The 14,149-nt window shown below is 46.0% G+C and overlaps 1 protein-coding gene across 1 annotated transcript; it reads left to right on the forward strand.

Moving 5' to 3' along the window:
* Window positions 1-1,596, forward strand: gpr61 (G protein-coupled receptor 61). Its single transcript, XM_046057187.1, has one exon. The coding sequence runs from the start codon at window positions 178-180 to the stop codon at window positions 1,594-1,596; it is 1,419 nt and encodes a 472-aa protein (XP_045913143.1). The 5' UTR covers window positions 1-177.
* The last annotated feature ends 12,553 nt before the right edge of the window (window positions 1,597-14,149 follow it).

Consider the following 14,149-nt stretch of genomic DNA (forward strand, 5'->3'; position numbering starts at 1 on the left):
TGAAACCTCCAGTGATCATCTGCTGGGCTCCAGGCTAAAGTCTACAGGGGTCAGGGCCTGTACAGCCCCATGACAAACACTGCTGCCTGAGCCTCTCAGTGACACCCTATGACAGGGGAGGATGGGTGATGGGCCCGTGAAATTCAGCGGCCTCTCTCCTGCTTATCCCATCCTCTCATGGAGCATCCTGTTAGACCGAGCCCCTCCTGGAACACTTCTCTCTCTGGCCTCCCCACATTTCCAGCCTCACTACACCCAAATATCTCTAACGTGACACCGCCCATCACAAGTATCCGGGGTGGGGTCGATCTGAACCAGTCCTTGGCACTGTGTGCTATGCTCGTCATGGATGTGCTGGCAGTTGTGGGGAACTTGGCCGTGATGATTGTCATCACCAAAACGCCGCACCTGCGCAAGTTTGCCTTTGTGTTCCACCTCTGTCTGGTGGACCTGCTGGCAGCGCTGTTTTTGATGCCCTTGGGGATGCTGTCAGACCGAATCCTGGTGGACGAGGCGCTGTGCCGGAGCTACCTCTGCCTGAGTGTGTGTCTAGTGAGTGCTGCCATCCTCACCATATGTGCCATCAACGTGGAACGCTATTACTACATCGTCCACCCCATGCGTCATGAGGTCAAGATGACATTGGGGGTGGTGGTGATGGTACTAGTGGGAATCTGGATTAAAGCCATTGTCATGTCAGTGCTGCCTCTCCTAGGATGGCTGCTCCAGGGGAACCAGGTTCCGGGGGCTCCTTCGGTCATCATTCGTGGTCAGAGACACTGCTCCCTTCACTGGACGGGAGGCAGGACCATGCGGCTGCTTTTCATGGTCTTTTTTACATTCATCTATTTCCTGTGCCCTGTGCTGATCATTTTGGTGGTCTACTGCAACATGTTCAAGGTGGCGCGAGTTGCAGCCATGCAGCACGGCCCCCTTCCCACTTGGATGGACTTGCCGCGACAACGGTCCGAGTCCATCAGCAGCCACTCCACCATGGCAGCCAGCCTTGGGGGCACTGGCGCCCGCACCACCCCTCAAAGGACCTTCAGTGGCGGGAAGGCCGCAGTGGTCCTGGTGGCAGTGGGTGGCCAGTTCCTTTTCTGCTGGCTGCCATATTTTTCCTTCCATTTCTACTCGGCTGTTGTGTCTACCTCTCCTGCTTCGCTGGCCCAGCTCGAGGACGTGGTTACATGGATTGGCTATTTCTGCTTCACCTCCAACCCCTTCTTCTATGGCTGCCTAAACCGGCAGATTCGTGAGGAGCTGGGCCGCCACCTGGCTTGCCTCTTCAAGCGGGTCGGGCCCGGCGAAGGGGAGCAGCTGCCCAGCCGCGAGGCCTCTATTGAGGAGAACTTTATGCAGTTCCTTCAGGGCACTGGATGCAATCTGGAGCCCTGCAACTCGCACAGCAGAGTGAGCCTGGAGGAGTCAGAGACTGAGGGCCTTCAGGAATCAGCTGTTCAGCAGAACACGCCAGCTGACTTCCACATCCCAGGGCAGATCCTTGACGAAACCTCAGAGTTCATACAGCGGCAACAGCTGAACAATGAGCTACATGTATCAGAGAACTTTTTCAAAACTGTACCAGAACTGTAGCTGCCTCTCAAGTCTCTTTTGGCATCCAATAAATATGCTTAGTTGTATTCATATTTTCTCCAATTTGTTGAATTAATGAATTTCTTGTTCAAGCTAAAACAGTGCTTTTAAGCTAAAAATCCATTGAACTGCAAAGCATGGTATCTTCGTGGGAGAATTTAAATTATGTAGACCAACAGTCATGACGCTACCGCATTACATGTTTTAAGAGCCATACAGTGTCAGGCTGTTTCTGTGTGATGTTAGCAGATGGACAAGATAAACCCTTGTTGTGTTAATCACGGGTCAAGGCTGTGACAAACATCACATAAACATAAAGAAGTGCTAACACTCTGGGCGAGAAAAAACTTGCTAACAGGGGAACACAGTTATCACAGTTCAAGGAAGCCAAGAAGAAAATTTTTTAGTTTAGCATTCCTTTAAAGCTTAAGTCATTCGGCCCTCATTAAAAGTTGGGCTCTCCATCAGACATTAGAATCTGATTTACAGCATCAATGAGTCATAACACATCATGGGGATTACATCAAAAAATGATGTTTTTTAATTTAATTCAACTAGCATTGAATGTTTCCTCATTTTTGTGTTTTAATACTTGAATATGCCCCTTGACAATCATTTCAAATTGACTCAATGATACAAGCAGGTTCTCTATGACCAGATCTTTGATTTGACTAGTAACCAACCATAAAAAAAACCCCATCAAAGTGTAATTTTATAGGACTTTCAATTGGAAGAAAAACAATGTGAGGAAAATGAGGAAGAGGTAAAAGTAAAGGTTGTCAGTTATTGAAGCTGTCCTTGCCAGCTGTTTGGAAGCTGTTTGTTTAGCCACTAAAGTAAAGATCTGTTTCCATCAAAGTGTATTTATTCTACTTTCACATCTCCTACCGCCAAGGACTTTATGCAAAATGTGTTGCTTTTCCATGTAGAAAAGAGTGAATATTCAGAGCCATTTAACACAAATGCCTTTCCTTTTGAAATATTCATTGTGTTTAAAAGGATCATATTTTACAGCTGGTGCTGCTGGTGGTATTTATAATAAACAGGCTGACACACCAGCGTATTTTTAACCATTTTCCAGGGACATTATTATCATGTTATCTGTTCTTAGTCTTGTGATTATCACCTCCTCACCAAAATCATCTCACATTGGTAGACTCGTGATTCAACCCCCTTCCACTCAAAGAAAAACATTGTGACTGGTTTAATTTGTGTGACAGCGATGGGTTTAAAGATTTAAGCTTTGCAAAAACATCGGCTACTGCACATGATGACTGTCAATTTGTTGAAATAAGGCGTGGATAAATTCAGACATGGCCCCCATTACCCCGAGATGTCGGTGCTGTTTACAGGTAAACACAGGAGAGGTGTGAGCACTCTTGTGTTTGTGCTATAAACAAGCAGGCTTGTTGTGGCTACTCAGCACACAGGTGAGACAATGCTTACACATGGCAAGCTTTGCCTGTGGCCTCATTTGGAAGACAGTGAAGATACTTTCTCCGATCTCAGGTGGAAACAGTTTGCACAAGTCACACAAGCAGTGACAAATGTTCCAAAGAAAATTACAAGGCACAATTCTCTTTTTATACTTGCTCTTTCTTGCTGCCTTCATTTATTTTGGACTGCCTCATACCGGGCTGTTGGCATGATCACAAGACACTGAACACAAGGCGTCCAGGGGAGGGTCATATTTTGCTGGGAGTCAGAACAAAAAAAAGGTCCCTTTGTCAGGGGGAGACATAATGTTCTTAATTTTATTGCGATATGACTTTGTAGCGGATTCTTTTTCAGATGGGGTCATCATGTCATCTTGTTTTAAAGTGTTTTTTTGTGTCTGAAGATGGTGCAGAAATGTGAGGCCCAAATTTTAGTTACACAAAAAATCCAGTACAATTGTGACCACAAGACAAAATCACTGCCATAATCCTTAATGTTCTACAATATGCATGCATTTTTATTGTATTTTTATTAGTAATATCAACACTGCAACAGTTATTAAACTTTATGTGACAAAATAACATAAAACCACCTTGATTGATTACACCAGTGTTCTGGAACAATGGTTTAATCTCTTTCGATAATCTGAGATCTTACTCATTGAGCATTATTGATCATCTGCTCTTTAAAATGTTGTAATAAAGTCAGTAATATTTAACACAGACTGGGGTCATTACAAAGCCCCTTGTGCTGAGTGTACAACAATCCACCATTCCATTCGGCTGGACTTCTGTAGCAGCAAAATTGTCCCGACCAATCTGATTAAATGCTGTAAACTCAGTGTCTGCTACCATCTGTTGATTACAAGGACGGAGAAATAAGCTGTTTTGAAGGTGAATGGCAGATAATATTCCCCGCTTTAGGAACATTCATAGACATTGTTTTACAGTTTTTTCATGTCAAGACATTCTCTCTATCTTTTTGTACCTGAGCTGAAAAGACTGTTTTGATTCTTAATTATTGGGGTTTGTTTTCCCCTTGTAACAATGTCCCTGCGCAGTAGTTACCCAAATGATTAAAGACACAGCAAGAATATTAACTAGAGTTTCGTGGTTGTTGTCGTAGTTTCCAGATATTTTAGGATCAATAACTGCATCTATCACATGATCAATCCCATCAACCATCTCTTTCTCTCCTGCCCTCCAGTTGCCTCATGCTCTCTGCCTCTGTGTGTGTGTTTGTGTGTGTGTGTGTGTGTGGGTGGTGTTGGCGAGGGTGCACAGGGGGGGCAGGGATGCAGCGTCACAGAGGGGAAATGAGGCACTAAGAACAGGATGAAAGAGGAGTGACATTTGAAGGAAGGCAGAATGCTGAAGCTCGTCAGTAGGGGAGATGTTGTGAACGACACTGTAATGCTCGATTACTTACTAACACCTACCACCGCTGACCAGGCTCTGCATAATCCAATCCATACACTAAATGTCCAAAATATTCATTAAGTGCACTGATGAGGAACAATCCAAGCCATTATCCCTTAGTGATTTCAAATATGAATCTTAAATCTAGTGAAAAAATATAAATGTACAGTTGAGGAAATACAAGGAATAGAAGAATATTCATGTGCATTGTGCAAATAAATCCCCTTTGTCCCCTTTGTTTATAATGCACATCTAAAGCGTTTTTTGGAGGTAAAATTTCAATTTTAGCATAGTTGCAGTTGTTTTTCACAAGGAAAAAATCCAAACTCCACCATCAACAGCAACAGCAGCACCCTATTGGTTCATCGTATATTTTCTGATTACCCTGATTTTCTTTCCTGTGCTGCTCCCCATCGGACAGAGTGACTCATAGCTTTCATGTTTAGCAGCGAAGGGTGCCTCCCACAGCGCAGAGAAACAGTTCAAACAGCCTGACCTTTCTGACAGGCTACCACACGCCCAGGGAAAGTGCTCAAGCACAGATACCACCACTAGGTCCCTCTAGAGGGCCACTGGGAGCACTGCACAGTCATTCAGTGGATGGGTCGGGTGTGTTTCTTATAAACCAAACAGCTAAAGTGAGAGAGCTGTGATCATTTAAGGTGCAACAAATGGGTGTGCAGCTCCCACAGCAGCAACTAAAATCAAAGAAAACATGTGGATCTGTGAATATGGGGACTGTCTGCAGGGAAAAGTCTTCCTCCCTGGATCAGAGATAAACTCAATCACATGAATTTCTCACTTCCAATTGGTGACTTCTGTCAGTGCTGAAGGGTTTGTTTGGCAGGAGGAGCAGAAGACTGGAGGTGATCAGGCTAAAGAAGCAAAGTTAGAGATTATATTTATACTAAAGACATAGTGTATTGTGGTTCCAAAAGGTGAGTGTCTGGGGACCTTCAAAGGGTTTCGTTGAGTCTATAATGAGCTGTCACTAATAGTAATATGCCGTTTTTTAATAACTTTCCTGGTCCTGGAATTAAATGTCAAAATTTTTACTTATCTACATTTACTCTCTTTATGATATGATTGTGCCCCTTTCTATAAGGCATCCCTTATAAAGGGTTTATAAGTTGTAAGAAATGGCTTTAATAATGGTAAATAAAAAATGTACTAATGCTTTATAGTTCAGTTACAAGCATCAACAACAAGATCACATTTTTGGGTTGTGAAAAATCCCTTTTGTGTTATGCGACAGGACAGAACGGACCCAAACGCAACGCTCAGTGGGAAGGAGGTTTATTGAGAGATTACAGAGGGGCTAGGGAAGAGGAGATGGAGGTGAGGTGGACGCCGGGGGACGTGGACACAGAGGAACGAGGAGCAGGCGAGGATCAGGGGGAGCCGGGAGGGCGCCGTGGAGGAAGCCCGAGAGTAGAGGACCGGAGGACAAGCCTAGCCAACTGAACGGAGGACTAGGGTGAGTGAACTTGGGGTGGAAAGCAGAAAGACAGGGTTAAACACAGGAAATAACCAGGGGCTGGAAAACTGAGATCTCTTCTGGAGTTAATCGGAGCTTGAGAGAGGTTGGCACCAGGTTGGGAGCAACGATGATCAAGCGAAGATGGTGTGGAGAACCGGGGTTGATATACGGGCAGGGATGAGGTTGATTACTGGCAGGTGTGGCAGGCTGGGGAGGTTGCTGACGAGGTGGAGGTGCGGGTCGTTGGCTGGGCTCAGGAGCGGAGGGAGAGAGAGAGGAGGAGGACACAGGGAGGCAGGCAAAGTACAGGAGAGGAAAACAGTGGGAGAAATAAAACAAGAAAAAAAAACAAACAGGACACTCACCGTCAGCCGGGCTGTCCCCACAACATTTAGTTGCTTTTAAACCTTTCTATTTTGAGAAATTGTACTCACAAATGTTGGTTAACTATGAAAGAAAAATGCTTAAAATGTTAATAAAAAGGTATTAATCCTGAGGATAATTGACCACATATGGTCCCATCAGTTGAAACAGTCACTATAAGTGACTGTCATATTATAGACTAATCAATTAGTAGTACCACTAGTTACAACCGGTTACAACTTATAAACACTTTTTTAGGAAGTGGTACCAGCATCATTTGTATTATATTTTGTTGAAAAGATCATGCATCATCTACCAGAAAGCTGTATCAGTTGTATGAAGAATAAACATAATGGTGCTTTCAGACCAAACGCGAATTTAATCCTCACGACGCTTTCCTCATGTAAGTACATTCGCTGTAAGTGTTCACACACAACGCGAGAAGGCGATTAGAACCCGCAAAAATTCGCTTGAGTTGGAAATGTTCAACTCATGCGAAGGCCTTTGCGTTGCCTTTGTTGTGATGGCAGCCCGGCTGTGTCTCCTCCCCTGTGTGTGCTCTCCCTCTCTCTCTCTCCCCACACCTGCACCTCATCAGCCGCCTCCATCTCAGCCTGTATATCAACCCCCGTTCTCCACACAGTCGCCGCTTGATTGTTGTTGCTCCTAACCCGGTGCCACTACCTTACTCAAGCTCCTGAAAAGACCTGTAGAAATCTCTGTTTTCCGGTTCTTAGTTTTCCCCTGTGACTAACCCAGTCTGTCTGTTTACCTTCCCAGGTTCATTCACGTTCCCTTCCCTGGTCTCCTGTTCCCCACGGCTCCCTCACCTCTCCTCCTCCGCCTCACCAGCTCCTCTGTCCTCCGTGCCCACGTTCCCCGGCGTCCGCCTCACCTCCTTCTCCTCTTCCCCTGCCTCCCTGTTCCCCTAAATAAACCATCTTTAACTGAGTGTTGCATTTCGGTCCATTCTGTCCTGATTCATAACAGAACGATCAAGCCATCATGGACCCAGCACGCTCACCCTCTACCCCCCCTCCACTGGCCCCACAACACAAGAAGTGTTTCATGCTGTAGCCTCTCAGGGAGCAATGCTCAACCAGCACGCGGCCCGTGTCCAGTCTGTGTCGGACGCACTTGGCTTCCTGGCTGAAGAGGTGCAGCGCCTCGGTGCGTGTCTCTCTGACCCACTCCTCGCGCAGCCCCTGTGCCCTTCTTGCTCGCCGCCTCGCTCCCTGTCAACTGACTTTGCCGTGTCCCACCGTTGGCGTCCCTTTTCCCCGTGAGTCTCCGGACTCCCACCCAGACAAATTCTCCAGTGTTCTAGGCACGTGCGACAGCTTCCTGGTACAGTGCGCCATGGTGTTTTAGAGGCAGCCAGTAACTTTCCAGTCTTTTCCTAGTACGTGTCTGTTAGCGAGGGTCAGCCTCACGTTCTCTCCTCTTACTCCTCCTTTGTTGAGGAGATGCAGAGAGTTTTCGATCACCTGGTGTGGGGGAGGGAGGCGCCTAGTCGGCTTCTCTCCCTCCGCCAGGGCAATTGCAGTGTGGCAGAGTACTCAGTGGATTTCTGATTGCCGTTCGCTGAGCCCACCGGCCCCCAGAACCACCTCTACGTCCCGTCATGTGTCCGCTCCCAGGTCCTCCAGTGGGCGCACGCCTCCAAGTTCAGCTGCCACCCTGGGATGGCCCGCACCCTCTTCCTGCTGCTCCAACGATTCTGGTGGCCCTCTATAGACAAGGACCGTTGAGCCTTCATAGTGGCTTGTGAGGTGTGCGCCTGCGCCAAACCCTCCCATCAACCGCCCTCCGGTATGCTTCGCCCCCTTCAGGTCCCCGGTCATCCCTGGTCCCATATCGCCCTGGACTTTGCGACCGGTCTCCCCTGCTCAGACGGGAACACAGCCATTCTCACCATTGTCAGCCGCTTTTCTAAGTCTGCCCACTTCATCCTTTTGCCCAAACTCCCCACCTCTCTGGAAACGGCCCGTCTGCTCATCAACCACGTCTTCCGCCTCCATGGAATCCCTCTAGACATCGTCTCAGACCGGGGGCCCCGGTTCACTTCCAAGGTCTGGAGAGCTTTCTGCCATGCCTTTGGTGCCACTGCCAGTCTCTCCTCTGGCTATCACCCCCAGACCAACGGGCAGACTGAGCAGGCCAACCAGGAACTGGGGGCGGCACTCAAGTGCATGGCGTACAGTAGTCCCTCCTCCTGGAGCTCCTACATACCCTGGATTGAGTACGCACACAACTCCCAGGTCAGCGCTGCCACTAGTATGTCCCCGTTCATGTGCGCTATGGGTTACCCTTCCGCCTCACCTGTCCACCCTGTATTCCATGTCTCCAGAGTCAAACCTTTCGCCACCAGCACCCACTCTGTACCAGTGGCAGCGCCTTCCCCTCCACGTATGGTGGACGGTCACCTACACAGTGCATCGCCTCCTGGACGTGCGACGTAGAGGTTGGGGCTACCGTTACCTGGTGGACTGGGCCGGTTACTGCCCAGAGGACCCCTCCTGGATTCCCTCCAGCCAGATCCTTGACAAGACCCTCCTGACAGACTTCTACAGAGCCCATCCTGACAAGCCGGGAGGTCCGCCTGGGGGCGTCCGTTGAGGGGGGGCCCTGTTGTGGTGGCAGCCCAGCTTACAGTAAGTGTCCTGTTTTTTTTCTCATTTTGTTTGTTCCACCTTTCTGTTTTCCCTGTACTTTGCCTGCCTCCCTGTGTCTCCTCCCCTGTGTGTGCTCTCCCTCTCCCTCTCTCCCCACTCCTGAGCCCAGCTGACAACCCACACCAGCACCTCATCAGCCGCCTCCTCTGCCTGCCACACCTGCCAGCAATCACTCCATCTCAGCCTGTATATCAACCCCGGTTCTCCACACAGTCACCGCTTGATTTGCTCGTTGCTCCTAACCCGGTGCCACTACCTCACTCAAGCTCCTGAAAAGACCTGTAGAAATCTCTGTTTTCCAGTTCTTAGTTTTCCCTTGTGACTAACCCAGGCTGTCTGTTTCCCTTCCCAGGTTCACTCACCTTCATCCTCCGTCCAGTCAGCTGGGCTCGTCCACCTGTCCTCTCCCCTCGGGCTTCCTCCACGGTGCTCCCCCGGCTCCCCCTGCTCCTCGCCAGTCCACCTGCCACCACAGCGCTCCCTTCCCCGGTCTCCTGTTCCCCACAGCTCCCTCGCCTCTCCTCCTCCGCCTCACCAGCTCCTCGGTCCTCCGTGCCCACGTTCCCCGGCGTCCGCCTCACCTCCTTCTCCTCTTCCCCTGCCTCCCTGTTCCCCAAAATAAACCTAAACCTAGAGTGTTGCGTTTGGGTCCGTTCTGTCCTGATTCATAACAGCCTTTGCGTCGCTTTGCGCCACCCGACAGGAAATCGCGGCTCTATGCGTCTTTGCATTGACTTTGTATGTATACTCACCGCCCCGAACGCTCGCTTCGCTTTTGGTCTGAAAGCAAGGACTATACTGCTATGAAAACCGGCTTAGAAATGCTGGAGAGGGATGAAAACAATGCATGTTCTGAAAATACAATGACATTAAAGTCAATTTGTGGTTTCCTGGTATAAAAGGTTCCTTGCAGTGGTAACATGGTGTCACCTACATTTATTTTACCCACTTTTTAACATGCAGAGGAATTTTCAGTAAATTCATAGTGGGCTTCTCATAGTGCGGGCCATCACATGAACTCCAATCATCTAGTCTTTTCAGAAAATGTCAGTGATTTTGTTCACCTTGCTACATATTTGCATCAAGATGATCGACTCAAAGTTGAGGTTCAGCCATGCTGCCACTAGATCCACTAAAAGTTCTAGGGTTGTAGCTTAATCAGGCCACTACGAACAAAAGAGGTTTAAAATTATGCCAAAAAATAGAAATTGAACTTTCACCTCTTGAAGTGTGTTGTAGCTGTGTCCAGGCACATTTTTAGGATCTTGAAACATTGGGGGCTTAGCCCAGCCTATAAAACTTCATATCTTCACATAATAATTGACTACACCCCCCCGCCCCCAAAGTTAAGTCTATAAAGTAGTAAAGCAACAGTAAACAGCCTCTACTTAATATGGCACAACAAAACTCACAACAACACTATTAACTGTCTCATTTTGATGTTGCTAAATTGTAATGTCATGTGTCAAATTATAATAATATAACAACAAAACTGCGGCAATATGAACCAGGGGGTCTCGGGGTACTCCCACCAATTTCTACCTTTTCTGCATCAATTTATTTTGGAAATTATTTATGTAAAAGGACACACAAAATTCAGGTAGCAGGCAGGTGGCTGAAGTTTCACTGGTTGCTTTTAAATGACCCGAAGGCTGGCAATTCTGCCTTCAGATGTTATGACTGATTACTCGTTTGATCGTCCTTGTTGCTGAATTGTGGTGAATATTTTTGATATTTTATGACCTTGTAACTGATTATTTATTCCCATCTTAAATGTGAAATTGTACCACTGCCTGCCTTGGCCAGGACACTCTTGGAAAAATAGTTTTTCTGGTTTAATAAAGGTATAATAAAACAATTTAATACAGTCTAAAACTGTAACAGAATATGATGCAGAGCAGCTCTCCAGTTCTGGGTTGCTTTCAGATATGTTTCTCCTGTAGATCAACTTTTAATATCATCACTGCTGAATCAATACACATGCAGGTGTGACTGATTGAGGTAACCTCTTTAAATGTGCATGTGGCACCTTTTTACGTCATCAATAATAAATTAAATAATTTTAATTCAGTTATAAACTCCTGGACTTTAATAGCTCCTGTGTTTCAGCAGGTTTTCTGCTCGTTCAAAGTTCTGCACATTCAGAATCTAACTGGGATCTCTGACATTTCCAGAATAAAGGATATTTTGAGAGGTCAAACAGGATAAATCATCATAAACTTTGCAATCAATCTGCGGTCCACCTGCGTGCTACACTGTGTGGAAGGGATCCATACCACGGATTCTGCAACCCGTTTCACCACTACTATACATGGTAGTATGGGGATTTAATTCTTGCATGTTTTGTTGTGCAGGATCACAGCCCATGTGTCTACATAAGGAAAGGTCAAGATAGGCTATCAGAGTAAAAATGGACTGTCTATTGCATTAGACTAGGCAACTTGATGAGGGTTTTTTTTTAAGTAGCCCATTAAATTAGTTCAAGTTCTAAAATTTGTGATTTATTTTCATTCATAAAAACGTCTCAAAAACATCCCACTATTTACTAGCCTACTTATAAACGGCAACAAGTTTTATAAACTGCAGCTTGGAAAAGATAACTGCGTCGCGCAAAACCTTTGCATTCCAGCAGCAACCTCTGTGAGGACCAGTCCAGTCAACACATGTATGGGCGCACATCATTTTAAAACAACACAGTAATTAGGCTGTCTGTCTTTCAATCTAGATTTAGTTAGTCTGGGCTAATGCAAGTTTCCCCTTCTGACAGAAGCAGAACCTCATTTGGGACTGTACTAGATGAGACAAGGAGGTGGAACAGGAATCTAACACTTAGGGACGTAGGTCTGACTTTGAACCTGGGGGAGATGCTGAAATCACTTAAATGCTAATTTCTAATAACTTTTGAAAACAGAATGTACTTATTATTGTGGCTAAAAGAGGGTATTTGCAGTAACAGAAGATGGAGAATAAAATAACTAGAACAAAACCAACTACATAAACCATGGAACAGCTGCTAGTTAATGTAGCTAGCCACAGCACAAATGTATTCAGTTCTCCTAATGTTAAACTTGTCTGTGATATTTCCTGTGTCTCACTTGGCCCTGAGTCTCCCTGTTCTGTGGTTCCTTCCTCTCACATCTAGGAACGCAACAAAACAAAGAACTGTCTTCAATGCAAACTCTGATGACATGCTACAAGTAATTTTACTTTGTGAATTTTAGAACAAACTATACAGTATGTCTACTAGCTATCCATACAACTTCCAAGCTCATCCTCCTCAGTTATTTCTAATCCTCCTCCTGTGACCTCTGTCCTCTTCCTCTTAAAATACTGCAGGACAATTTGACCACTGTTACTTTTAAATTGTTTATGGACATGTATGTACACATACAGGACTTTCTAAGGTCAAGGATGGTCAGAGACAGGGGCAAAAAAGTGTCCCAGGAGTTTTTCCCTGGTTAGTCCACTCTCCAGACAAAGTATTTGTTGGGGCCCTGTGTCTTTAGAGAACTTTATTCCTGCATTCTTAAGATTTTTTTGCGAGTAGAATGTAGTGTAAATAACTTTATGAGCCAATACATTTGTGCGCCATGTGCAAAACCCAACAGGACTATTTTATCCACCATATTCTCTCTCTCTCTCTCTCTCTCTCTCTCTCTCTCTCTCTCTGTGCATCTCAAAAATAAATAGCAGCTGGTAGCTGCTGATTGAAAGATTAGTTTCACCGGTGACATTCTGTTTATGGACTCACCTTCGGACATCGCAATAAAACAGTTACCAATGTGTATTAAAAAAAAGAAACAGGCTAATGTCCAAAGCCATGCTCTGTTCAACAACAGGACACTTTTAATATTTCTCAATCAATGCAGTGATCATCTGACATAGATCTTACAGTGTATAGGCTAGTCTTCATTTGCTCTGCAGAGACTGAAGACGCTTTTAATACGCCGTTAATTGAAAGTGAAAGTAGGCCTATTTCACTTGCCGGCTTGTGAAAGAGCGACGCAAGCTGCATTCCAACACGGTCAGCAGTGCCATGGTGCGCGCTCACTAGATTTCAGTTGTATTAGTAGAACAATAAAGCCTTAAACTGAAAAAATATTTGCCTTAATTTCTAAATGTTTGCATCTGCCCAGCTCTGTGACTGTGACAAGCGCCCGACCAGCGCTTTACTGCGTAACTGCGCGCACAGCCTGGATGAGCTCATTTCGGTTAATGAAGCAAAATGCAGATTACAGACTGGTTACGTTATGAAGGTATGAATGGAAAATATAGCGACATTAAAAGTACACTAGATGTACCCACCCCTGCTGCAGACATCATCACTACTGCCTTCAGCTAGAAGTAACAGCAGCACAAAAGAAAAGTCTGTAATATTGAGGCACTTTGCTGCACCGGCCTCGAGCAACTTCTTTTTTTCTTCCTCAACATTTCTATAGGCTACATTTTGTCCGAGACTGATGTGGAGTGTGTGAGTGATTGACTGGTCACTTAGTAAACCGCCTCCTATATGAGCCAGCCCCGAAACCGCCTGAGCCAGGAAGGCAATGCGAAATAAAGCTTTACATTAGGAAAGAGTGGGGGGACAAAACATAAATTGACTGAAATATGTATAATGCCTCCTATGCCTATCAGGTGATTAACCTCATCACAAATCCACACACGTTAATTTCAGCGCCTCTGATAAAGTGCAGCTCACAGCCGCTTCAGGTGGAGCAGAGAGGACAGACACAGAGCTACAGCTGTACCATCTTATTCTTCGGCTAATTTGCAGGAGAATAAATAATAACAATAATCTCTCTCTCGCTCCCGCACGCGTAACGTTAGCCAGTAAAGTTCAATTTTCGGCCTTTGATTTTCTAAAATCCTTCTGAGATCCGGGGCTTTTCAATAAACATCCCAGGGCTAACGACGCCGCTGGCTGTGTCTGTTGTCGGGAAGCATTAAAGTGCAGATCCGTTAGATGCATAGACTTTAGCCTATATAAAAAGTTAGATGTAATCCACACCTGCAGTTCAGCTGTGAATGCACTGGGGGCGCTCTCACACCACAAGAAACTCTGCTGACTGTGAATGAATGTGAACTGTGGAAAGAAACGTGCGTGCGTGGGTCTTCATGTTTGTTTTAAATTATATTAGCCTACCTCAGTTTACGACGGTTTGACTTGTGCTTAACTTTAA

This window comes from Micropterus dolomieu, linkage group LG08 (genome assembly GCF_021292245.1).
Source record: "Micropterus dolomieu isolate WLL.071019.BEF.003 ecotype Adirondacks linkage group LG08, ASM2129224v1, whole genome shotgun sequence".
In the NCBI taxonomy this organism is placed as follows: Eukaryota; Metazoa; Chordata; class Actinopteri; order Centrarchiformes; family Centrarchidae; genus Micropterus; species Micropterus dolomieu.